General features: G+C 41.2%; 1 protein-coding gene across 8 annotated transcripts in view; it reads right to left on the bottom strand.

The window, feature by feature from the left end:
- The window catches only part of unc13a (unc-13 homolog A (C. elegans)), a 58,082-nt gene that overhangs the window by 23,722 nt on the left and 7,121 nt on the right, over window positions 1–27,239 (bottom strand). For 4 of the 8 annotated variants that reach the window (XM_056378872.1, XM_056378873.1, XM_056378875.1 and 1 more), the window contains exons 4-35: window positions 26,735–26,852; window positions 24,658–24,781; window positions 24,186–24,256; window positions 23,885–23,939; window positions 23,113–23,142; window positions 22,366–22,558; window positions 20,957–21,076; window positions 18,461–19,306; window positions 17,889–17,982; window positions 16,700–16,746; window positions 16,452–16,530; window positions 14,412–14,486; window positions 14,095–14,314; window positions 12,765–12,992; window positions 12,356–12,497; window positions 11,732–11,901; window positions 11,460–11,575; window positions 10,168–10,331; window positions 9,897–10,050; window positions 9,635–9,703; window positions 9,198–9,287; window positions 8,787–8,921; window positions 6,996–7,129; window positions 6,698–6,783; window positions 5,412–5,538; window positions 5,189–5,285; window positions 4,237–4,380; window positions 3,980–4,057; window positions 3,647–3,724; window positions 3,379–3,467; window positions 3,085–3,231; window positions 2,389–2,512 (exon numbers count right to left, since the gene is read on the bottom strand). In XM_056378872.1, coding sequence (XP_056234847.1) covers window positions 2,389–2,512; window positions 3,085–3,231; window positions 3,379–3,467; window positions 3,647–3,724; window positions 3,980–4,057; window positions 4,237–4,380; window positions 5,189–5,285; window positions 5,412–5,538; window positions 6,698–6,783; window positions 6,996–7,129; window positions 8,787–8,921; window positions 9,198–9,287; window positions 9,635–9,703; window positions 9,897–10,050; window positions 10,168–10,331; window positions 11,460–11,575; window positions 11,732–11,901; window positions 12,356–12,497; window positions 12,765–12,992; window positions 14,095–14,314; window positions 14,412–14,486; window positions 16,452–16,530; window positions 16,700–16,746; window positions 17,889–17,982; window positions 18,461–19,306; window positions 20,957–21,076; window positions 22,366–22,558; window positions 23,113–23,142; window positions 23,885–23,939; window positions 24,186–24,256; window positions 24,658–24,781; window positions 26,735–26,852 — 4,444 coding nt within the window. The remainder of the gene's footprint in view (window positions 1–2,388; window positions 2,513–3,084; window positions 3,232–3,378; window positions 3,468–3,646; window positions 3,725–3,979; window positions 4,058–4,236; window positions 4,381–5,188; window positions 5,286–5,411; window positions 5,539–6,697; window positions 6,784–6,995; window positions 7,130–8,786; window positions 8,922–9,197; window positions 9,288–9,634; window positions 9,704–9,896; window positions 10,051–10,167; window positions 10,332–11,459; window positions 11,576–11,731; window positions 11,902–12,355; window positions 12,498–12,764; window positions 12,993–14,094; window positions 14,315–14,411; window positions 14,487–16,451; window positions 16,531–16,699; window positions 16,747–17,888; window positions 17,983–18,460; window positions 19,307–20,956; window positions 21,077–22,365; window positions 22,559–23,112; window positions 23,143–23,884; window positions 23,940–24,185; window positions 24,257–24,657; window positions 24,782–26,734; window positions 26,853–27,239) is intronic. The other 4 variants (XM_056378877.1, XM_056378879.1, XM_056378878.1 and 1 more) reach the window with 1 other exon arrangement.

Raw genomic sequence — 27,239 nt, 5'->3', positions numbered from 1 at the left:
CCTTGGACATAAGATAAGAATTCACATCTATTCTCTTCATTAGAAATAATAAAAACGCATCTCCTCCTGTGCAGCCATACAATTTTGTGTCAGTGTACTATCAGGTACACTACAGATTAAAATAGGCAACTGTTTTGCTACATACATAGTAGTAAACTACAACACAAAAATAAAAATAAAAATGAATGGTTAGCTGTTCAGTATGAAAAAGTCATCACATAGGGCTTTAAATACTTGAGAGCATTTTTGCACAGCTCATTGATCCATTTTGTATTTTGACCAAACATCAACCAAAACCAATAACCTCTGGTAAGAAACAGCAGTGTGTGTGCATCAGGACTACCAACATAATACCAGGATTACAATAATCATGTGACAACAGAACATGAAACCAAACCAGGACAGACCAACATGACAGGTCTGCAGAGACATACAGTACAGTACAGTGTTGTACAGTATACTGAGAGAAGATTGCAGTGTTGAAATAGATCAGATGCAAGCAACAAACCCACAGTGGGGGGGTGGGGTGATCAGGACACATTTCAAACAGGAGAGAAAGGTGGGGACAGTGGGGAGGGGGGTTGAAAAGGACAGAAAGGGGTTGGGGGGGTTGGGGGGGGGCAGGATGTGGGGGCAGGACACCAGATACCAAGCCACCGAGAGATCAGAGTCACCCCACCAGAGTCCCGGTAAAAGGACACAATGCATGAGAAGAAACAAGGCAACACCAGGCGCAAGAGAGGAGTACCACTTCCTTATTGAGGAGAGTGTTCAGGAAGAAGAGACAGCAGAAGAGGGGGGCATTGATTGGTGGAGACTGTTGAGGGGGTGGGACCTATCAGAATCAGTCAGGAATGCACCATGCTTCTGTCTTCTCAAAAGAGAGACAGTTGTAGAAGAGAAGAGAAGAGAAGAGAAGAGAAGAGAAGAGAAGAGAAAAGAAGAGAAGAGAAGAGAAGAGAAGAGAAGAGAAGAGATATGGGACAGATCAGAGAAGTGAGGCTGTGAGAAGGGACAGGGTGTGATGTGGGGCAAATAACAGGGGAAGATCGCAGCCACATATAGCAGAGAATCAACCACCGTGGACGGACAGACAGACACACACGCAGGAGTGCTGTACTTACAATCATCTGTGGAGGGAGAGCGGTGGGAGCAGGATGTAATAGTAATCACAACAACAACAACCAGAGAGAAGGGTCAGTCAAGCTGCAAAGAGCCCCACATCAATCAAAAACACAAGTTTGGGCCTCAGGGCTGGAAGGATGAGGAACCAATTTATACCTGTCTAAAGCTTGGTCTAAGAACGCAAATAAGTAACTTTAATCTATGAATGTGTTTTAGCTTTTCACAGCAACTTCAGATGAAGAAACAGTTATTTTAAAGATGATCATGTGGCTTTTACACACATTCAGAGCTCACTATCTTTACCTGTCTTCTTTCCTGTCTCTGCTCAATTGCACAGAGGCTAACTGCAGACATATGGCATCTGAGGCTGAGCCAGTCGAGATAATATAGTACTGGCGAGCACTGAGCATGATAGTCAGAGATTAATAATCACCTATTAATCGTGATATGAGGCTCTTTCATTTATAACCAAACACAAATAAGAACATATATATCCAAAACAAAAGAAAACAAGTGGCTGCTTTCCAAAATGTATGATTCTTTTTGGAAGTGGGCCAGATCCTTTGGGCAAACACTTTCTGCCACTCTGTTGTGCGTTACTCATAAATCTCTCCAAATAATTGTTAGCTGACATACTGGAGAGCAGCCATGAGCTGGTGTTATAATGATATGGTGCACTCCTTTTTCCTTTTTTAAATTGTTTTTTTTAAAGGGTTTCATCTTGATTCCTTGGATGAATGAAGGTACCGGGGGCGATGTTGAGTATAATGTGTGTAAGGTTGAGGAGTGGATAGGGTGCCATATAGATGTGATGCAAAAGCAGTTTGATCCTCCGCTAGCATTTGTTTTATAGGAGGGCCATCTTGAATCACAACACACACAAAATGTCTGCCTCTGTATTATTCCTCATTCTCCACCTCCTCCTCCCTTTTCTTTTGATGCTGCCTTTGCAGTTGGAGGTGTGGGTTTTTGAACGTGTAGGCGCGTGTGTGAAGCATGTTTTGCAAATCCGTTTTCTGCTGTCTACCTTATGCTGTGGTCATCATCAGAACATATAAAATACTCAGACCTTTGTATTCGATGTAGTTTTTCCACAGGAACATGCACACTCTCATTAATCAATAAGGTTTTTGGAGTAGACGCTAGGGATGTATATGTATATATTTGTTTGCATGTGTATGTGCAGGCAAAGTCAGGTATAAATGCTAAACTTGTATGGTTGTATGCCTCTGCATGTGCATTCGTAGCTCTGTGCGCTCTCACCGTTTGGTCTGTGAGTGGCGGCAGGACGATGGTCTTCTCCATGGTGTTCATCACAAGTTTCCACAACTCCTTCAACACACGTTTCAGCACAGTCTTCTCACAGATCTTAGCAAACAAAGTCAAGCTGGCAAGAGGTGGGGGGGGAGATGAATAATAAGCAGCAGAACAAGGCAAACACAGTTCTGTTGAAGAAAAAGCTATTTAAAAAAAGAAAGCAGAAGAAGGAACAAAAATGGGCGGTTGCTAGAAATCCCCTCATGACCACAAAGAGTTGTCAGAAAAGCACAAAAGCTGAGACTTTGGGGAATGTCACTACTTTTGCTTCTCATCCACAGTCAAATCAACTCGTAGATTTTTTAGCCTTTCTTACATCTCTATGAACAGTTTGAATGTTGAGTAATAACATTAACTTGACACGATTTTTAGATGACCATGGAATTAAGTCTCAAAAGTGGGGAAATTGCACACAGCTATTAAACTTCTGTGTGTGGATTGCTGGTCTAACTCCTCTTGAGCTGCAACTTCACCTCATAGACATTAACACATCGATTTAAACTACGCTAACTTAACCATTGCTGAGGCAAAAACGAGGCATCCACAAGTTTGTCTGACTTTGCATAAATAACAATAATGATAAAATGCCAACAAAACTGAACAATCATTTTAGACTGCCACTAAAAAGGCAGATCTCCTTACTTGCTGTCCAGGAACTCCATGATGGGCTGCAGGACGTTGTCAGCATCCTGGGCCACGCTGCTGGCATTTCCTACATTTGAAGTTCCCTTCACCTGAGCCAAGATGTCTCCCATCTGCTTCACATTTTCCTCAATATGAGGCTGGAAACTGCAGAGGAAAAAGTAGAAGATAAATCTAAGTAGAAAGTAGGAGATACATCTAAATATACATCACGTTATTGTCAGTGTTTAGGAGTTTGCGGCGCATATTTCGCCAAGTGAGTGTGGATGTTATTGTGTGTGGGCGAGTTTCTACCTGACAGCAAAGACCCTGCTGAGATCATCCATGACATTGTTGAGCTTAACCTGCAAGTCTTTCAGGATATCGCTGGCCTCCACACACAGCTAAGGCACGTAAAGAGAAACACACACACACACACACACACACACACACAAACAGAAGAGCTGATCGGAATGATTGGGAAATAATAATGTCACTAATAGACACACATGCACATGCACAAAAGGTTTAGCTGATGAATAATAAGAGATGGGGGTTGGACAAAAAAAGGGGAATCACTTACATCTTTTCCACCCATCGCTTCAAACATCTTCTCCAGCTGAACTCTCAGCTGTTGGATGTTGTTGATCAGGATGCAGGGCTGAGGACAAGATAGCATATGTTTGTCTGAAACGCTTCCAAATTCAAAATGCATCAATCTTCTTTTGGTACGGCATTCAAAGAAACAAAGCTTACAAAAAAAAGACATAGATATACTGAACAAAAAGTGTAATGTAATCAACTGATTTTCAAGCATGTTGAGCAGTTAAGCTGAAATGTAATGTTTGTTTAGAGCTGGTTGAGCTAACTCCTCTGCAAGAATCCTATTTGGTTCATCAGGTCTTTGGCCACTCACCACTTTCTCCATGGTGACATAGTTGGCAAACAACTTTGAGATTATATCAGCATAAGAGAGAAGTACATTGCTGATGGTCTGGAGAGGGAAACAAGAAAGAGCACCAGGTCATTAGTCATTAGGGGATAGCTGTAGTTCAGTTTCTGTGTTTAAAAATGATGTGACCTCTATTAAAAAACGTTTTTAAATACGTCTTTCTAGTATATTCATTTTATAAGGTATGATTTAACTACAAATAACATTTTTTCTGAATTTACCTTGGCAAATCGCTTCATGTAGTGTCCTACAATCTGTGGATCTGGACACTCTAGCTTCCTGATGATCTCAAAGCTCTGGTTGAGCTGGGAAAACACATCCACCACCGAACAGGAGAACAGAGCATGCTCTGATGTGACCTGGAACTGTAAGGCAGAAGAGATGCGCAAGAAGATTAAAAACTTGGGAAGGGAGTAAATAGGAGGCGGTGTGGCAGATTGGGGAAAAGAGTAAAAGAGAGGGATGAGTAGGGGTAGCAGGTGAGAAGCTGGGATTCAAGGCAGGCTAGGAAGATGTGACCTCTGGGCACCTAGGACCATACAGATGGACTGTTTGACGCGATATTAAACTGAACCTTTGATATCTTTCACTGCATGTACAGAGCCTCAGACATACTGCCAGTTAGACAGCCATTGGCTGACAGGTGGGAGCTCCTGTCTGTCTCCTTGTAATTGGCTGCTGGTTTGTGCCTGGTCCCTAATTGGCTAGAGGTGAGTGTGTAGGTGCTCTTCCAGGGAGTCTGGGTAATGAGGTGAGAACAGCTTTCCTGCAGTCAAAACTCTAGAATAAGGCCATTAATTCACAATATCCTTCTGTCACATAGTTATCTACCTCCTCAAGCACACGCATGTCTCATCCACACTTCTTTCAACTTCCGAAGAATCTCTTTAAAGGACGAAGCACTTGTACTTAAACACCCTCTTAGCCCAAACACACTTTCTGCTTTGAGTCTGCGCTGCTGTGTCCATGCCTCTGTTGCTGCCTTTGAAGAATGCAGGAGAGGCAGGGGGGAGTGTGGGAGGCAGAGCAGGAGGGAGGAGGAAACTTTGGCTGATAACTTGTGTGACAGAGGAAGGATGGATTACAGTAATTCTGTTTGAACAGCGAGAGCGACTCAGTATTTCCAGAGGAGTGAAGGGGGAGATAAGGAGAAGAGAAGATGCAAACTTTTACCCCATCTTTTTTGTCTCTTTCCAAAGCACCGTGCAGAAAGTCCCGAGACACTTCCTCGTTTTCGTCCAGCCACTGGATGACAAATGGCTCAAACCACCTATGGAGAGCAGAAAACCAGGAACCCAAAATTACACAAGGAAAAAGCATTTAATCCTATATCCTTATTTTCTGCTTTCAGTTTGTGTATGGCTGTGGAGACAGTGTTGGTCGAGCAGCTACTCACGCAGGATATTCAGGCACTCTGCTTTTAAAGAAGGGCAGGTCTTTGCAGTACTCGTTGTACAGCCACTTGACCTTGAAGTGCAGGTTCATGTAATCTGCACTCTTGCACAAGCGATTTTTTTCATGCTCTGAGAGAAAGAATAAAGCAGACAAATTTGTGTTGAGTTAAAAGCTCATTTTTCCTGGGTGTTTAGTCTAAGTCCACCTGCAGTTACCGCAGATCCACTGAGCATACAGAGGCATCAGCCCAGAGTCAAACACACATCCTCGTGGACTTGTTGAATATAATCGATGGCTTAAGTACATCACATTTTGTGTAGCTGTCATAGCAGAGCTCAAGGCCATTACAAAAAGAGGGCCAATCACACCAATTTTGTTGAAAGAATTAAATATTAATCAAACCCAAAATTGAGTGTGACCCTTTGGGCTTTGCATAATTTGGAAAAAAGTTTTTTCTTCCCTAACACTTCTTCAGTCTTTCATTTATCAAAACCAAACTTGGTATGGGAGCGGGGACATTTAGGATCCATTTTTCTGATCATTTTTCAACTGGGAAATATGGCTACCGCAAATAATGTAGTCGTCTGTGTGCGCGGGGTAACACAAAACCAACCATAAATCAAACAATTTGTGTATAATCAGTGCGATACTTAATATTTCTTCAACAGAAGATAATGGACTTTTCAATATCCATTTGAATGTAGATTAACCAAAATTTATTCCCCTGTGCTATGGCCACTCTGAGCTCCATGGCCCACAAATCACAGGAACCCACTATGTATTACTTGTTTTGTCTGCCTGTATATAGTAATGGAGCTGGATTTTAATTTCCCATTTGGGGACAATAAAATCTGTCTATCTAATTGGAAGCTCCATTAAGGCCAGTTAACTGTTTCTCGAAACCCATTTGATTAACTGTCATGAAATTTGGTCCATACCTTCATGGGATGTGGAAAAAATATTCTCATGTGGTCAAAACTACCCGCCTCCTCTGTGGCGTCTCCCATATTAGCATATAACTACTTGTGATTGTTTAATGACTATTAAATCTTCAGGACTGATTTTGAACAGACCTAATAAATGTCATTTATACTGATTAAAGTACTTTAGTAGTATTTACAGTATCAGTATTTACATGTAAACCACTGGAAATAGTAAAGTAATTAATTCAACCCTCTAAATATCATTATGATGTTCAAATCAGCTGCACTTTATTGTCTTTTGTGTCTGTGTGTTTGGTCATTAGTGCAAATCTAACAGCTCAGAGTATCAATGATATGCACTCACCCTCCATTGCATATTTCATATCCTGAGCAAACAGGTTCCACATCACTTCAGCACTGATTTTACCCACATTGAGCTCCTGGGGAAATCTTGATGGATGAGAAAAGGAGACAGGCTTACTGTATATGCAGTTTGAAAGGAAACAGATAACAGCCTGGAAGTGGAAAGTGTGTTTGTAGAGGTATTAAGAGAAGATTCAGGGTAAACAGTGCAAAAGGAAATGAAAATGCCATTAATAAGGAAATGTGATCAAATTTGATGAAAATGATGAAAGAGGCTTAGAGAGAATACAGAAACATACTGGTTTAGGCAGGGAGTGTAGGAGTTCTTGTCCTCCTCGATGATGGAGACAATAAGTGTGATGAGTTTGGACCAGAAGTCCAGATTCTTGATGCTTGGTCCCTGCTCCTCAGGAGGCACGGCGCCCTGCTTGGCCTAGAATCACAACAAAATTAACACAGAGGTCCTTTTTTTTATCTGACTTTTGCCTGCTGGTCATTTTACTTAAAATATGACACAGCTTATCCTATATACCATCCATACTCTGCAGATAAATATGTTCTGATAATTATGTAAAGAGTTTTTAAAGCCAAACCATGTCTGTTTTTTACTTTAAAGCCACGCTGCACACATCAAACCTCTAGTTACATATTGGATAAGATAACCAAGGGGCAAATCTTCCGAAAAGTAACATAGTCCTGAAATTGTGTGACCATTCACTACTCTCAATGTGATTTTACTAATGTTATTTTCTATTGTCAGAGACAGAGAGAATTTTTTGAAGGAAATTCTTGACTGTGTTGTTAATTCAACTTCTCATACATATTCAACATTTGCTGTTCAAACAGCTTTAAACAGACTCCGAATGTCAACTGTCTGGATGACTTCTTTGAAATAGCTGAAGATGTGCAGGAAGAAAAAAAACCTAAGCCGAGCCCTGCAGGGGTTGACGAGTGAAGAATGATCTTGCAGAGATTTCAACAAAATATAGCAACGTCCCTCAGGATGAAATGTTTTATTCAAAGGAAAAAATGCTTATTTGAAATTCACCAGAGAGTCTGAATGGGGCTGGTGCTTTAATGAGGACTCAAAGCAAGTTCTAGAAATCCCTGTTGAAATCTGGTGCAGGAGTGATGGAGGGAAGAGCCTGGTCCACTCAGACTGAGAGGATGATGGGGACACTCCTCACACAGACACAAAGTACACACATGCACACACACCAGAGTCACAATGCATTTTACACATCACTGAAGCCACTGCAGAAATCAAGCAAAGAGGGTGGTCTTATTCAAAAATCCTTTAGTACAAGTAATATTTTAGCCAAGCAATGTGATTAGTCAAGGACCAATCAAGGACACCTCAACTTATAAGAGTTCATGAAGAAAACTCCTGGCCAAGTTTGAAACAATTACTAAGTCAACTCTTTCTGTGAGTTTGGAGTTAGACACTGATTTATCCTGTTTGTTTCTTCTGAGAAAGTCAACCAAATACAGGCCAAAGAAAAGTAAAAGTACACTAATCTTTGGACATTTGCAACAAAAAAGTTAATTCCAATGATATCTAGCACCGAGCTGACAATACAGGGTGGCAGCTGATCTAGGCACCACATCAGAGCTACCAGAAATTAACAAAGTAATTAACTATATGTAGACAGAGTGACTACAAACTGGCCATTAAAAGTGCTCCATAGACAAACCTGGCAACCCAGAGAAAACAGACTGGGTTGGTTCTGCCAACAATCAGAGGTAAAGACAGAGCAACACATATTGCTATGGTATCGTCTTTACTAAAGTGCTAAGTGCCAAGTTGTATTTACCAAAATAAAAGTCAAATACAGAGTATTTGACACACACTCACACCAAAATAAAATGTAATATTTACTTGGGGAAAAAAACAAACAATGTGATGTCAGTCTGAGGGAAAACCAATAGAACATATGAAAATATACTGAGCTCCCTAAAAATCTGCCTTGTCTTTTTGATCATATATTTCAGAGAGAGAGAGAGAGAGAGAGAGAGAGAGAGAGAGAGAGAGAGAGAAAGAGACTTTCACTCACACCCACACAGACATCCAGTTTGTTTCTGCTTCTTACCGGGTCTGTCTGATACTCGCGGCTGTAGAGCTCATGACAGTTATTAAAGATGTACTCGTAGGTGGAGTTGAGACAGGCTTTGACACAATCTTTCACCACCTGACTGGCTCTGGGTGGAGACTGAAGTTCTTGGACCTGAACACACAGAGAAAGCGAGAGTGAGAGACAGTTCAACTAGACAAGTCACTGACTCATTAATTCACCAGATTATTGCACTTCAGAATTGTGTTCATGGTGGTCTCTGTGACAAAGACAAAGAAGATAGGATTCTTCCTTGAAATTCAATTCTAGGTTAATTTTAAAATGAACACTTTGAACACCAATAATAGTCTTATAGGTAGGCTGAGTTAACGGAATAGAGTAGACAACCAAAACGTCTCTGAAGGAAGGTGGAAGAATAAGGGACTGTACCTTCATTCTGAAGAAGGTGATACTGGTGAGGAGGTCCACTGTGGACTTGAGGTCCTGTAGCCTTTCAGGACTGCTGGCTGGGAAATTGTTCTACAGTCACACAAAAAAAAAACCCCAAAAAACAGTGAACCAGCAGCAACAGATGATATCACATCCATCTTTGTCCAGTGTGTTTTCTTTGTCCATGGACAAGATCCAGCACAGTCGCAAAATTTCCACTGCCATCGAACCCTTACACTTGTTACTGTGTGAGTGTGCATTGTTTGATGAATGTGTCTATGCATGTTACAGAGGAGCTGTCATTCTAATTAACACATCCAGCTGCTTTGTTTTACCGTTTCTCACAAAGAGAGAGATATCACAAGGAAGAGAAGCATTGCAGATATTACAGAAGATAAACACGTAGGTATAAACAGTGAGATGGAGATATATCTTACTCGGTACATGGACAGGTCGATCCTCAGAGAGTTGTGCAGCTGATCTAGAAGCTTGACAAATCGCTCTTTCTGTGGGTATTACAACATATATAATAACAGATTTTAACATTATACAGAAACACAAAATACAGAAATTTAGCATCATGAAAAATAAGTGTTTAGTCAACACAAGAATTATGGTATTGTGGTTTTTGGATAAATTTGAGAACTGTGACACCTGTTGAATTTCCTGTTTCTGTTAAATGTTCGTGCAGTGACTCACCCCGAAGTTAGAGGCAGCAAAGCGGTCAGAGGCAGAGACGTTGTTAGTTGCCTGGGTGGTGTGGGCGTAGTAGGCATTGATGTTAGCCAGCAGGGTGCTCATTACTGCAGGCACACCTGGGCACATGTACTTAGATGACAGGCAGGCAAAGTGGCTGCAAACGAGGGAAAGACATGTAAGCAAAAACTGGATACTAACAGCGTACAGAGAGCTCGACACATGAAAACAACCAATGTTGCATGCAAACCACCGGGTTCTGACAGGAACATACGTCATTGCCTGGTAGATGGACTCCACTCCATAACGCATGGCAAACTCATCCACAATCTCCTGAGGAGTCTCCTCGAAGTAAACCTTCCATGCATCATCCCCTTTAGCATCAGGGATCTTCACCACACCGTTGTTCTGGATGTCTGTCACATAGTGGAAGAGGTTCTACAGAGAGGAAATGTGAAAGAGTTAGGGAAAGAATTGAAGGAGATGTATAGAAGATACATTTCTCTGTACAACAACAAAGCAGATTTCAACCTCTTAACCTGTTTAACTTTAAATGGCTGAGCTAGTTAAATTAGCCATTAAACTAAATTATGAGGCCAACACAAGGTGCTGTAATGGCTACTCAGCCATAAAGCGTTATGCTGCTGTAAAACATCCTGAGTTGGCTTTGTGGTTTATGGCCACTTATCTGCAGCAATAACAGTGGTCGGTTAAGGTTCAGCTAATGTGCTCTGCTGAGTAATGGGCAGAGTAATGATTTCATACAAGGCTGTGATTGGTCTACAGTCAATCAGCGAAGTTCTCCGCACACAGCGACGCAGACTTGAAATGTGTCTGATGTCTTAGCTGTTGAAAGAGGTCTTTACCTCAGAGCTAAGCAAACTTCACAGAGTATTAACTTAAGTTTAATTTGGAATGAATCCTTTATGGAAGCGAACATCAGTCAAGTAAATGAACCTGTTTGGCATGGCTCATTAGGGCGACTTGGCACAGAGATACACGCAGGCACACACACACACACACACACACACACACACACACACACACGTACACACACACACACACACACACACGTACGCACACACACACACACAAAGGGCTGAAACAGTAATATAAATTCATATGTTTTATTTAAATGCCCAATCTGCTTGTGTACAGGTTCATATAGAGATCATAGGGCCTCAAAGACATGGCATGCATAGTGTTGTGCATATTGTTTCACCAACAATGAACTGACCACTGCACACTACTGCAGAGTGGACCTTTATGTAAAAGCACAGGAATAAGTATCAGCAGTAAAATGAATTTAAGTATCTAAAGTAAAAGAACAGCACCTTTCAGAGGGAAAAGTTGTAGTTCAAAGTTTTACATGTATATGTATATGCAGGTTCTTTCTTTTCATTCTGCAAAAAATAGTCTTATAGATGAATGTAGTGAAGAATTACAATATTCCCCCAGAATTAGCATTGGAGTAAAAATATACAATCTCACAAAATGCACATCAGTATTTTAAATACAACTCAAGAGATTTATTTTCAAACATACTAACACACACACTGAGCTTACTTCATGCAAACAGGTGTACTGAACGTGATATGGGGCGACCGTCTCCTCTCCTTTGATCTCTACATTAATGTGCATGCGGATAGCTCCAGACACAGCTGATTTGTCTGTACGCTTGTCTGTGAAGAGCACAAGACAGACAGCAACACAGTTACCAAACTCACTGCTAAAAAAAAACTCAAGGAGAAGTTAATGAGTCATATAACTGCAAGGTCAGGACAGCTGATTATTGGATTAGTGCAGCAGAAGTGACGTGAACTTTAAATTCAACTGACCGAGATTGTACCAGACGTCCATCTCTCCACTCAAAGTGCGGACCTCGATGATGGTTTGACCGAGGAAGTCGTCTGACTCCCGCTTGAACTTCTGCTTCACACGAGACTTAATGTCATCGTCCTCATCCCACACACGCACCTTGATGCGATCTGAGGAGTTGTGACACTCACTACATAGACAGAAGCAGAGAATCAGCCACACTTTACTTTGACAGTTGGCCAAGAAGAGCAGATGGATTACTATCTTGACTTATTAAATATGAAACTGTTGACACAAAATCTAGCCATAAACAAATCTGCATCGATTATAGTTTACCAACAGAAAGCAGATAAAAATGTATATCTGTGACACTGGAACCACTAGAGCTGAAACGTTTAATCAACAACACAGATAAGTTATCAATTATTTAAGTCATTCATCAAGCCTCTCTGTTTTATATAATTGTAAATGAAATATCTTTTTAACTGTTCTTTTGGCCAAAACAAGCAATTTAGAGACGTCACCTGGGGCTTGATGAAGTGGGAAAAAATGACCAACATATTAACTGTTAAAGAAAATAATCATTGAAACCCTAACTACCACAAAGTTCACACATATTTTTTTTCCAAGAGGTCTCGACTCACAAATTAAACGTCTCCTCCCATACAGGGTTGAGATTCCCATAGATGGTCTTTGTCCTCTTTTTGGTCTTTCCCACCTGGACGGTGACGTAAGGATCACTGGAACCAGTTTTATCCTTGGCTTGGAGACCCTGGGCACACAACACTAGACAGAGGGGAAAAAAAGGCCAAGCTCAGCCACTCTGTGAGTGTGTGTGAGTGTGTGTGTGTTTGGATGCAAACAGATGCTTCTTAACTCATTTGACCTTCTGCTCTATTGCCCCACAAATGCCACCTGTGCTCTCTTCATGCAAATGTTAGCTTGTCTCTTTTCATAGACACAAACACCTGACATGTGTTGGCTCCTCTGACTTTGATGTTGACCGTGTTGGCCAGCTCACTTCAAAGCTACTGTACTGTACTCCCCTCTTACCTGTGATGCTGATCTTGGCCGACCATTTAGAGGTGCCATCGAGCACGCTCTGTTTGATCTGCTTCATATGGGTGACATGAGTGGATTTGGGGACAGTGAACACTTCCTGAATGAGTTCAAAGATCTCTGGTTTGTTCCTCTCGCGGATCTTCATGCGGTCCTTAAGAACCATGATGATGTTCTGGGTTCGATCCTCCGCACCATGCTTGGAGCTCTTCTCTGCTGCCCCTGGTTAGTGGAACAATTAAGAAAAGGATCAGATATATAAAGGCCTATAGAAATGATTTGCAATGAGAAACCTATGGTTTTTAGTTCCTATTCAGTTATTAATTATGACAGAGAAGATTATTGCCTGGAGCATAGCATTCTGTAACTTATAAGAAAGCAATTTGAAAATGGGAAATTTAATTCAGAGCAGAGAAGAAGACTGTGGAGGTGATGACAAACTTGGTTATATTTCCTGAATGAGAAGCGGACACATTTGCAGAGCTATAAAATGCTGTGGAAAAGAGAGATGGAAAAGAGAGGTGGATGACAACAAAAGATAAATGGCTTTTAATATCCTCTCAAGAAAACAAGGAAAATACGAAAGTAGGAGTGAGAGGAGAAGGAAGATGAGGTTGGCACCTGACAAATACAGATAAGGGAAAATAGATGGACCAGATAGTTTACTCTTATTAATAAAAAAAGCAGCACTGATGCAGACGTCTAAAACAAAGTCAGCAAATGGTTATTTGGCTCTTAAATATTTTTCATATGAAGTCTGTTAGTTTAGCTTGGCATAAAGACTGGGAACTGTGGGAAAGAGTTGGGCTGGGTCTGTTCACATGTAACACAAAACCAACAAAGTTTAATAATTAACACGTTATATCTCAATTCTTTAATCTGCATAAAAAAAACCAAAGCATAACAAATAATTTTAACTTTGGGCATCTTTATGCTAAGCTAAGCTAACCACCTGTCGGCTCCAGCAACATATTTATAATACAGACATGCCAGTGGTGTCAATCTGCTCAACTAACTCTTGGCAAGAATGTAAATAAGCTATATTTCCCAAAATGTCAGACTACTCCTTTTAACAATGAATTCTGGGATTCACACTTGAATAGTCTTGTGTTTTAATATGGGGCAAACGACGAAGGCATTTCAGCTATAAACTATCATCAGGGTTCGTTGTTTGCCCCATATTGAAATACAAGACTTTTCAAGTGTGAGTGCTGGCATCTCCTTTTAACAATGCATAAATTGACCAAAATAAACAAAACAGGAAATAAAAACAATAATTTTACAGGGATAAAATGGGGATAATGTTTTCCAACATTTCTCTTACTTTGCAGACAGTCAGCATTAAGTAGATCTTGGCACTTTTCGTGGCATTTGACTCCACACTCGGTACAGCGCATGCCCTGGCGAGCAATACCCCACAGCAGCCCCTCACACTCGTAGCAGTAAGTGGGGGTGGTGGCGGTCCACACCTCAAAATTATGCGGGGTGGTGCAGGAGATGGGGTATATGAGGGCCTGAAGGGTCTTCTTATAGACGTGACTCTTCTACAGGGGTACGGAGGAGAAAAGTGCAGGGTCAGAAGAGTTAAAAAGCCTTTAGGCGTGTTGTGAAATATTTCGATGTAATAGAGTGAGCACTGACCAGTTCTTCATTATGCAGGGTGCTGGACGTCAGGGCCGAGGTGATACCGGCTTTCCTGGAGTTCTGAACCAAAGACTGAGTGACAGGAGGGAGACAGGGTCATTTCTGTCAGCTCCCACTTTAATATCTTATTTTTCTTTTTATCGAGACAAATCTCAGTGCAACCTATGAGACAATGTGTATTAATACAGTCTGGCAATGTTTTCCTGAATAGTTACAACAAGCTGGAGGTGACAGCTGAAGAATTTAAAGTGCTTCCTTTTTCTTTTTTTTTTAAAGTGATCAACTTGCTGGTGAGACTAGAAAATTAGTATACCCTCATAATAGTCAATAATCAAGTGTGTTTCTAGAGCAAATTGTTTCAGTGTTACTCACCATAGCCTGTAGCAATGAAATGAAGGTGGGGGGAAAAAGGGAGATTTAATATTAGAAAAAGGCAAGAAAGAGGAAGGAATTTCCACAGAATAAAAGATGCAAAAGAGGTGTTGAGAAACTGAAGCATTTATTCTGCATCTGCTGAAGTCTTTGTGATTAAACAAGAATCTACAGTCAGATGTGGAGACTTGCAGGGCGAGGCACCCACAGCTGCAACAAGACTTGAATATCTGATATGTGAATGAAATAGCCTGTGATCGCTGCTCAGGACCCCAGCCGGTGTGATCAATTACCTGAGACACTGACATGTTGTGAGTGTGTGTCTGTGGGATAGAGAGGGAGAGAAATATAAGTGCACCTGCTTGTAACTGTCTGTCAGTGCGTAGTGGCTGTAACTGCATGACAGCAGGATTTATTAATGAAGACAGTCATCCAAGGTAATGTGTGGTAACGCTTGGATCTGGGATGTTTATGAAAACAGCACACTGAGCTTTATCTGGCAGTAGATATAAAAAGCCAAATAGCTGCCCTTTTTTCCAGGCTACCCTCTGTTAGCCTATTTCTGTAATAAATCAGTAGTTTGACATTTTGGGGAAAATGCTTATTTGTTTTCTTGCCAGGAGTTAGATGAGGAGATTGAAGCCACTCTCAAATCTGTGCGGTAAATATGAGGCTACAGCAAGTTAGCTTAGGTTAGCACAAACAGGGGGTAACACCTAGCCTGGTGATGTCTGCAGGTAATAAAATCCACCTACCAGTACCTCTAAAATTCACTAATTATTCTTGATATTTCATTTGTTTAATTTATACAAAAAAACAACATAAAAAAATTGCAGTTTTATGGCGAGTTAGCCACGCTAGTTGCTTTACCCTGCTTCCAGTCTTTATGCTAAGCTCAGCTAACCAGCTGCTGGATGTAGCTTCATATATTGAATGGGCAGGTACGAGAATGGTAACAATCTTCTCTTCAAACTTTCAGTACGAAAGAAAACAAGCGTATTTTAAGGTTTTCTGTCATTTGTCTTTCTGAAAAGAAAAATATGGCACAGATGCTGTGTGCTTCTATCCATATCCTGCGCTTAATGTGTATCTACATGTACTTGCTAGTAGAATTTGAGCCTCCTGTCATTTTAACAAAGGTAGAAAATTTATAATGATGATTAGACAGTCAAACAAAGTGACTTGTACATGAGATACAGGTTTCTCTAGTGGATTTATATTTTTCACAGTTGTGTCACTAATGAGCCAGTGTCAAGCAGGAATGTGGACGATGGCAGGGTAAGGTTATGAAAAGGTCTGTTATATGACAGCATCTAGCAGACATCAATGTCAGTCAGTGGAAAACTCTGGCCTTGCCAGTGGCCTCTCAGCCATTCGGCTTGCCCTGTCATGCTGTAACAGCAGGGAAATGTATCATCTGTAGGCACAGTAGACGCAGTGCAATGGGCTCAAAGACAAAGAGGAAGAAAAGGAAAGCGTAGGAGAAATTAAAAAAGAACAAAAAAAAGATAAAACAAACAAAAAGAAAGCAGAGAGTCAAGATAAACAGAACAGGAGTATTTACAGTAACTAAGTGCGCTGACTGCTGAGCTGAGTGATAGATGGACCAGGCAGATGTGAGACACTTTAGTCAGGGAATATAAAGAGATTAGTGCAGAAACTCACCAGATCTCTGACCAGAGGCATAGCTTTCCTCTTCCTGAGGTCTGGCATGCTGTCAATGCTATACAGAGCGCCACCCATTCTGGAGACAAAACATGCACATAACAGGATTCAGCAACCCTTATTTTTGTAGCTACAGTTGAACCTGGACACGACAACTCAATTAGACATTAAGGCCATGGGCTTGGCTTTGGGTTGGTAAGTTATAGATTTTCAATGACCGTAGTAATAACAGCGTCATGGTTACTTACCCTGCTGATAAAAGCAGAGAGGCGATGCCGACACTTTCTCCTCGGGCCTGTGGAGAGAGACATGAGATGAGAAAGAAAGGCGAGCAGGGTGCCGTTAGAGCTGTGGCTGGAAAAATGGGAAGCCTAGCATTTCATAGTACTGTACTTATTTTGTCCGTTATACTGAGAAAAACAAAATCAAGAGATATTGCATGGTGTTCCTTGGAAAAAAGCAATATTTCATGGCGAGTTTCACTAGTAGCTGTTGCCACCATAACTGAAAGTGTTCCCAGAATTCACAAATGAATAATACAACAGTGGTACAAGTGGGAGATAGAAAGAAAAAGGGGAAATGAGGAAAGTGTTACAGCTGAGTTGTGTCTTTCTTAGTGCGTGTGGTGACTACTGACATCAGCAGTGGCTTCTCTGTGTTTGAGGATCATAGTAAAAGTAGATTACAGCCAGATGGCTATCCATGTAATCATTCTTCTAATTCTATCTGCTCTATTATAGAAAGACACGTTCTTTGTCTGCCTGCCTGTTCAGAGAACAAAACAGCGCTGATGCTCACGTCACACCGAGGCGCAGAAATAGTCATGATTGGTAGAAACGTCTGACTTTGAAAATGACACTTAACAGGCTTACAGCAGCTTCCTATGTGTTGCTTGGCTCTCCATAAATTGTCTATGAGCTGTACAGGATACATACAACATAAATTAGACTGATTAACACACTATTAGCCACACCCACCTGAGAGTCTGCTCCAGCCATGGGTAATCAGAATGGACTACATGCAAATCGCTACGAGGATGGCAAACAACTGAAAAGAAAATAATGAAATGGCAAAACAATACAAGGGGTAAACAGAAACTATCAAATAAACACAAGACAATACAGTGTAATCCACAGCAATAACCAAACGCTGGGAAAAATGGTGGACCAGTCAACAATAAGCTGGAAAAAAAATCACAGTAACAGTAGGACATGCAGGGGCTGATGCAACAAGTCAGTGAGCTCAAATAGTAGACTTATGAATCAAAGCTGAGCAACAACAGAGAAAACATACTGTATTACCCACTGTAATGAGCACAGGCATTCATCTGGCATGAACGGATGCAAATGCACACATATGTGTACAAAGATACACGGAGAAACACACACACACACACACACACACACACACACACACACACACACACACAGGCTGTACCTCTTGCAGCTGCAGTCGCACTCTGCTGAAAAGTCGAAGCCAGTTGGCTTTGGCTCTGGCAGGACCAGGTTCCATGAGTTCTCTCTTTGGAAAGCTACAGGAATGATTGAAGAAGGAAGAACGTTTTTATAGTTATTAATATATGTGTATGTGTGTGCTCAATTAGCTAATTTACTTAAAGTACAGTGATTATGGAGACAACTGTCATAGAATAATATTTTTGATAATTATTCTTTTATTTTTTTTATAATAATGGGAAACTCCATTGAGTAGCTCTTTAACTGGATGATGTACCTGTGTCTTCTTTGAAGTCTCAAGCAAAAGTAACATTTGAAGAAAACATTATGATTAAAAAAATGCAGATCATTTTTTTTTTACTTTTATTGGGTATTTTATTAAAATGCTGCTGGTTCAATCTCTATGTATATACTGTATGTGCTTATTGTTACTTGAATCAAGAGCCACGATAAAACCCTTTGCAGAAATGTTGCTATCTCAGTGACGACAGTGTGTGGGAGCTTATTTGAGATTTTTTTCCTGTATGAAGCTGTCGGGGTAAGAGCAGTGTTCACCTTGGAACAGGAGGCTCCTCCGTTTTCTCTTCGGGAGCTGGAGGGATGCTTTCTGCGGCTGGAGGCTTCTCGGTGGGTAGAGGTTCCTCCTCAGATTTGGGCTCAGCCTCCGGGGGCTTGGATTCTGGAGCTGGAACCTGTGATATAGTTGTAGAGGTGGATGTAGTGGTGGTAGACATATCTGGCTGTGCAAGTGCAAAGGTAGGTTTGGTGGATTCTGAACTGAAAGGGGGTAACGTGTCGTCCTGTGAGACTGGAAGGAGACCAGGAGCTGTGGCTGGGGGCTGGAGCTGATCAGGGGCCGGGTGCTGCTGTTGTTGCTGCTGCTGCTGCTGCTGCTGCTGCTGCTGCTGCTGATGCAATGATGGCTGCTTCTCCAGCGGTGGCCTGGTGGTGGACAGACCATCAGAGGCCGGCATCAGGGTAGGGGCAGTGCTTGTGGGTGTGGGGGTGTAGGGTGGTTCCTGGTCTTCACTGAGCGTGCCATCAAGCGGATACATATCTTCATCTTCCTCATATGGCATCTCTTCCTCATCTTCATAGTTGTACTCTCCTTCCTCCCCGTAAATGTCTCCCTCGTCTTCATCATACAGCGCCCCCTCCTCCCCTCCGTCTTTGAGGTAGCCTCCCTCGTCACTGTAGACGCCTTGGGGGTCTTCGCCATCCCAGCCTGGGGAATCCTCTTTGCTATAGCTGACCGAGGAGTGGCAGGAGTGGTAGGAATCGTTTTCATCATAGAACTCCGAACCTCGCAAGCTCTCGCCGTCCTCAGGAACAAACTCCTCACTGAGCTGAGAGCTGCCTCGACTCAACTCGCCTGATGAGGCGTAGCGACTGTCTGTGGGACTAAAGGGAGGGGGAGATGCAGAGACATGTCAGACACACTCACACAGGTTTGAAAGTAAACTAAGGGAGTTCCCAGAGTTGTATCATAAGGAGTTTAGTTGTCACAGTGACACTTAAGGAACTTGTGTTGGGGCCAGGGAGGGAGACAGCTAACCAATAGGAAAAGAGGAGTGACTTTAAACCAACCAATCAGGAAACTTAGAGCAGGGGATCAGACTAGTGATGCATCTATGTAACTGTAAGAGGAATCAGCTTTTTAGTAATGGGGAAGGTTACTATGGATACTAGTTCACTCAGAAGATAATACAGAAACACACACCATACAAAAGCACATGATTAGAAAAAGCATAAGAACACAGTTTTCAAAAATCTGAATGGGCCTATTCAAAGAAAGAGAGTGAACCTGGAGAGGCTGAGGGTAATTTATTAGCCTGGCAGAAGAAAAACTGTCTCTTTCTGTAGATAAATAAGTGAATAATATTTATTCACAATGATGAATGAGGCTATTAGACATTGAGACAGACCATGAGTCAGGGAGAGATTTGAGACACATATAAAAACCATTTGTTACACACACACACACACACACACACACACACACACACACACACACACACACACACACACACACACACACACACACACACACACACACACACACAAATCTCACACTTTATTGTTTCGCCTCTATTGATTACGGTCATCTTGGTTCGATAATGCATAGTGCAGGAGCAGTAAAGGAGAGAACTATATAATGACTTTGGGCTGTGAGCCACAGGGAATACACAAGTATGGATGAATGGACACCTAAACACTCAACTACAATACCCTTGTCCTTCTCTATTCATCACCTATCTCATAATCTCATCCAAAACAAAGACTGAAAGACAGCGACAAATGCTTGTATGATACTTGAATATAAATACATGTCTGCCCTCTTTCTCAGAAAAGAATAAAAAAAGAAAAAAAAACCTGTTGTAATGAAGATGAAAATGAACATAATCTATCTTGGCCTCTCTGCCAGGGCCCCATTACTGAGTTGATGTCCTTCTGCTGTCTCACAAATGGAAATTAAATGTGTATAATTACCAAGTACAGGGCACCCAGAGGAAGACAGGGCTCTCCTTAAAGTCTCACATACAGGATGAGGCTATAATAACAGGCTGCCACGATGACAGTTACACACACACACACACATACACACATGCGCGCACACACACAGACAGATTCAAGCAGGCTTTTCCACAAACTCCAACCAACAATTTTCTCTCTGTTTCTGACTGTTATGAAACAGCACACACAAACACACATCTTTTCAAACACTCACCCACACAAATAAAGTAAACAGAAAACTGCACAGAACTTATAAGGATTTAAAAATGGAGAGGATGAGCATCATACATTATTGGTGATACTGATTTGTGATTCTTCACCAGGAACACAGTAAAGATAGATGCAGGACCAGTAGTTTTCCATTAAAAATATAGAATATATGCATATACAGAGACAGGGTAAGAGCGCATGCATGCAAGCACAGCGAGCGAGGAGGACGGGACAAGTCCACCACTGACGTCACAGCGAGACGGAGTCACAGGCCGGAGCAGGAGGAAGAAGAGGAGGAGGGTTTGGAGAGGAGGTACAGAGACCCACCTATCGGACAGTGAATGCCTACTGTCTAGAGAATACTGACGACTGGTGCGCCGGCTCGACCCTGAGCCTGAGTCGATATCGCTGCGCCCGTTGGTGGCCGAGTCTAAACTATCATAGCGTCTGGTAAGAGGAGCAGGGAGGAAGGTAGGGAGGAGGGAAGAGGTGGGAGAGGAGCATCAGTAGAGCTCAGTGCAAATCTTTCAAAGAAAGCTCTAACCAAACTGAGCTTCTGTACTGCCTGGTTAAAGGTCAGGTTCACAATTTTTCAATTCTGTCTTAAAACAATAGTCACGTGTCTGTATGAACATTGAAACTGTTTTTATTGCTGTAATCATTCCTCATGTTCAAACTGGACATCAAGAGATCTCTTCTTAATGTGATTCCAATGTAAGACATGGACAAAGCTAATATGTGGCTTCAGCAGCCTCGATTATTCGAATCAAGTGCGTATATTCCAAAGTTACTCTTTTAAGTGTGAAATTTCCTTTTTGTGTTACAGGCCCCGCACTGCAATGTAAGAAGGAAACACTAAGAAGACTAACTCTGGAATATATCCACCTGATTTGTTACCTACATTGGAAGTGCATTAGGAAGAGATCTCCGAATGGCCAATATGCACAGGAGGAATGGTTACTGCAAGCAATGTTCACATGCACACCTGACTATTGTTTACAGACAGACTTGAAAAATTGCAAACCAATCCTTTAAGCTTCTGCAAAAAGTCCTCTCACTTGAGGTTGAGCAGTTGAAGATTTTATTTACCCATCTAAAGGTTAAACCTTCTGTTTCAGCTTTTCTGAGCAATGCATGAGTTTGATCATCTGCCGCCTTTAAAAAACATTTCGTCATAGATACTGTGATGACCAGAAAAATGTATTTATTTTCTGCAGAACAAGTTAGCGCAGAAGAGATCACATGGGGTTTCTGATGCTCACACACTCAACATGCACACGAAGATGCAGGCGCGCACACGCACGCATTCACACAGGAAAGATAACCGCAAAGGCCCACTTCATACATGACCTGTATACAAGAAGTGTGTGCCTCAGCATGCTTGTATACACTGAGGCCAGGGTTATTCTCTAGAGGAGGAGAGCACAGTGGGACAGCATGTTACCATGTACAACACAATGAAACAGAACAAGGCCGCAGGGGCTCAGCTGTCTCAGGGCTATATGCTAGACTCCAAATGGATTTATTCACAAAGGAATATTTTGTCTAAGATGGGGAGTGTGATATTACATTCTCAGCATTAAACAGCCTTTCCCCTTCTTAGGTTTTGCTGAAACATTTTGACAACCCCACCCCTTGGTAATCTCATGGGTGCATATAAGCAGTTAGACTAGAAGAAAGAAAGAAACCACTCTGCCTTTGCTTTGGCTACATAGTGGCTGTAGTGTGCATGTTACCTCATGGCTCTGTGGTCGTAGTCCAGCTCATTGATGTCGTCGTTGTAGTGTCTGTACTGCTGCTGTCTCATGGGATACTGGTGCATGGAAGCGTTGGGCTGAGAGGTGGTGTAGTAGGGAGGAGGGATGCTGTTACTGGTCTCACTCCGGTAGTCGCTGTCCCTGTCATCCACGGCACTGTCTGGGTCCTCGTCTGTTCACACAAACACAGCGGGAGATGGGACAAAATGAGGGGGCGAGACAAGAATGATGCTCAAAATAGTATTATGCAGTATTTGCAAATAATTTTAATGTTTTACATATTTTGACCTAAGCACAACTTGTATAACATCAGACAGGGTGTCATCAGTGGACCAAATGCTAAATGTGTCATAACGTTTTGGTTATCATTGTACATGGCAAAATTAGATAAGACAAGCCAGACAAACAAATGCAAATAATCTGTTATTCTGGTCTGGTCATAGGTGGAAGATGTGCTCCTGTGTATCTTCAAAAAACACCACAGAATTTATTTTACTGTGACTTTATTTGATTTAACTCTTATAGCCTGACTATAAAATCCATCAGGAGAACATGAATGCAAGTAGAGAGGAAGTTCAGAGAGGATGTGTGGAGAAAAATAAATAAATTCATGGCAGTTAATAGTTTCTGAGGAAAATCGCACAAGATCATTACATTAAGGGAGATGTGGACAATAAATACAGTATTACTCTAAGTCATTAGCAGAGACGCATGAAAGAAACTTACTTTGCTGATCTCCCCACAGACTCCAATTACCTGCAAGGAGATAAAGGGTTGGGAAAACCAAATTAGGTTTGGGCCACAAATTAACCACATCATCAGTCCACAAAGCCAGGTAAACAAACATGAAGAGATATTTAGCCCTGAGAAATAATTATTTTAAAATGTAAATTTGTGTGCAGACAGCTCATAAGTGAGGTAAATCAGTGTGTACATATGGGTGAGTACATAAAAGCATAAGGTCTTTAGAGAACTTAGATCAAAACCAGCTTCTTTTTAAATGCTCCTGGTCTTGACACTGCTAAGAAATTAAAAACAAGAAACACTGACATGCTGTATCATCTCTGCACACACACAAAACAAGCACCATACCATCAACCAACATCTACTGTCCACAGAGTTATACTATACACACTTATCCACTGGCTCCCTGTGCCATCATCATCATCAGACAGACAGGCAGGTTGGTGTGTGTCTGACAACCCAGCGCTTGTCAGCTCACATTCATTGCACATCTAGCACCTATAAGTCATTTAGTGCTCAGGCAGGCCTGCATGCTTGATTTGTCACATCAGCTTTCCTCCCTCCCTTCCTCCCTCCCTCCACCCATCCTTAGCCTCATCTATCAGCCTCATTTCTACCTCCTGTCTAGTCCTGTTCTCAATAAGTCAGGGTGACAGAGCAGGAGGAGCGGGGAGAGGAAAAACTGGAGGCATGAAAAGGACACAGCAGGGGACAGCAGGAGGAGGTGGGCGCAGAAGAGGCTGGCAAAACTCACAGCACTGTGTGGATGGCGCATGTAGTGGTTGCTCCTGTTCCTCTTGATAGGCATACTAAGGGACAAAAAACGACAGACATCTCAGAAAATGAACTTGCTCTGGGGTAAAAATATTGACTCTGGTAACTCTGTTGTTATTGGCAGCCATTGAGTGTAATTAGTGTCTGGAAAATGAAATTGAAGTGAAGGAAAAAGGGGATGAAAGAAAATGCTATAAAGATGAAGGAAAAAATAGATGAGTAAACATATAATGACGGTGCAAAGGGAGTGGTGGGAATGTGGCAAAGAATAAAGTTCTTACATCTTGATCTCTCATGGCATTAAGTTGTTCAAGTTTCTTGGCCCAGTATCTGGCCTCTTCCTCTGGAATGTCTGCAGGGCACAACAAAAACACTTAAACTCTTTAAATTTAATGACAATACTTTAAGTTAGAAGCAGCTTTGCTAGTGGTGGTTATGGTGCAAGAAATAGTAACGGTAGTAGTAATAGCATTAGAGATAGTGTTAGTAATATAATAGTAGTAGTACTGGTATTAGGGGCAGCTGTAGAAGTAAAAGTAATATTATTAGTAATAGTGGTACTAGTTATGGTCCTGATAATGATAGCAGTAGAGACACTAGTAGTTGTACTATAGTACTAGTATTAGTACTCATGGCAGTAGTGGCAGTAATCATTCTTTCTTTTTACTGTATATAAAAAATTAAACATAAAAAAAAAGAAAATAAACAGAACAAAGCACAAGGCAGAATAAATGAAACTATGAAAGACCAAACCTAGTGGCAGTTCAAAGCGGGTGTCAAGCAGCAGCCTGTGAAAGGTTGGGTCTTTGGTTCCACAGATCTCATTCTCAGCCATGATCACATTGGAGTCCAGGGTCAGCCACTGACCTGGACCCTCCTGGAAGGAAAAGGGGAAGAGGAATATGGTTAGGACAGCCTGTGCTTTAAGTCGGCCATTCCTGGCCTGGTCCTAGACCTCTAAGTTTCTCTTCATCTCTCAAATTTTTTATGGCGATCGAAAAAGTATAATGCAAATGAATGAAGTGAAAACCAAGTGGCAAGTCAGTCTGAAGTGCAGATCTCTTAATTGCCTCACAGTGAAGGAAGTCATTGTGACTCCAGGAAGTCATTGTGCTTGAATGGTGTTCACCAAGAATTAGTTATGGCATATAACCCCCCTTATAAAACCACAACTTGTCATCTTTACATTTCGGTTTGTATAAGGATTTAAAAACCAAGATACAATTAGTGAGTTTTAGAGATGCTGGTAGACGTATTTTTAAACTTTAGAGAGAGCAAGACTAGCATTTTAACACTTCCATACGCTTCCTGTATTTGTGTTAGGCTAGACTAATTGCCTCCAGGCTCTAGCTTCATACTTGACTGATCTTCTCATCTAACTCTCAGCAAGAATGCAAATAAGTGCATTTCCCAAACTGTTGAACTTTTTCTATAAATGAGAAAGAAAAGAAAAGGCATCTTTCACTGGGAAAAACAATTACCAACTAACATGAACCTCATCCCTCGCAGTTTACCCACAACTTTATCACCACTGGGATCCATCAGCTTCAAGCCAAATAAACAGTGACCTATAGTTCCTGACGAACCACTCGCTCCATTATCTTATAATAGGGGAATGTGTCAAACATGCATGATAGTTTCTTATTTAATTAAGTGGCTTATTACATCAATTGCAATTCCTTTTGCACAAAAAAACACACCTGATAGTGAAATTTCTTATTGATTATGCCAAACACAATATATTTCACAAATGCAGCAGGAGATGTGTTTCAGTATATTATGCTGTGGGACTACATTTTATTTTAAACCTAGTACAGTATTACTTTTCCACTGTGACTTGTTTATAATGTCCATGATTAAGACGACTGTTTTACCACATACTGTTAACTTACTGTTGTCATTCTCGTATATTTATCATACACTGTAAAAAAAATTCAGTTGTTTTTACGGAAAAAAACTGGCAGCTGTGGTTACCAGAAGAATTCTGTAAAAAATACAGTACAAATGCAAACAACTTTACAGAACAACTTGTAAATTTTACTGGTATTCAATGTACAATTAACGATAACTGAATGTTAATTTTACTGGTGTTTAATGTACAATAAGCAAAATCTGCATGTAAATTCTGCATAAATAATTAGTATAAAAGCAGCGTTGTCCTGTTAAATTAGCAGTAAAGGACTGTATGATCTACAACTTTAAAATGTATTTTTTGCGAATTACTACAGTTTTTTTCTGTAAAATTTACAAGTTGTTCTGTAAAGTTGTTTACATATGTACTGTATTTTTTACAGAATTATTCTGGTAACCACAGCTGCCAATCTTTTTCTGTAAAAACAACGGGACATATATATATATTTTTTTACAGTGTATATGAACGCACAGCAAGAATCAATCAGCACATAGCAACTGTTGTCCACTTCCATCACGGAGGAAAATTGAACTGAGCCCCTATAGGGTCAGTATACCTATGAGTCACAGTTGGCTGCACAGTTACACTTTGTACCAAGTGTTGCTATACATGTCATTTAGCTACAACAAGGGGAATAGAAACATGACACAAACCCATATAAAACGCAACTAATTCAAAACAAAATATGTGGCTGAAAGTAATGAAATCACTTCAGTAATAAAAAAGCTCAAAGTACTTTCCTGGTCTAATGACCTTAATTAAAGTAACATTGAAATGTATCTGTTTTCATAACCCATATTTTGATTTGGGTAATTGAATAATTGCTTTCATTCATCTCTCACTGTACGTCATGTACAGTAATCGTAGCCAGTGAAACCTAATTTCAGAGCCAAAGAGAAAGAGAAGGTAGCAGTGTACCTCATTGGACTGCCGTATGCTGCGCAGGGGGATCCATAAGGTGCCCACCATGGTGTCCCAGATCAGCCCTTTATTCCACACCTCCACTGTCAGGCCCAGATCCAGGCGGTTTATTTCACTGCTCAGCAGAAAGAGGAAGAGGCCAATCACAAGAAATAGTGAAATGAGAAAAGAGGAAAGATATTATTAATAATATAGAATATTATAGAGAGCTGAGTGGAGACAGAGTTGTATGTAGACATCTCATTGCAAAGAGGGTTTTGAACAGAAATACACTCTATGCCATCAGGAGCTGCACTTAAATCTGGTGATGGATATGCACTTGTGATTCAGTCTTCTGAGGGAAATGAGTCACTCCGTATGAGGATGGAAAGAGTAGGTGATTGTCAACCAGGCCGCTGGCAAGATCTAAGAGAGAGCGCAGATAGGGCAACAACAGAGACGATCTATATTTCTGTATGACAAACAACAGTGAACTCTGTGGCTTACTTTTTCCATCAAGCAA

The sequence above is a fragment of the Seriola aureovittata genome, chromosome 6 (genome assembly GCF_021018895.1).
Source record: "Seriola aureovittata isolate HTS-2021-v1 ecotype China chromosome 6, ASM2101889v1, whole genome shotgun sequence".
Taxonomy (NCBI): domain Eukaryota; kingdom Metazoa; phylum Chordata; class Actinopteri; order Carangiformes; family Carangidae; genus Seriola; species Seriola aureovittata.
Note: the sequence above shows the minus strand (reverse complement) of the source record. Positions and strands in the feature narration are given on the sequence as shown.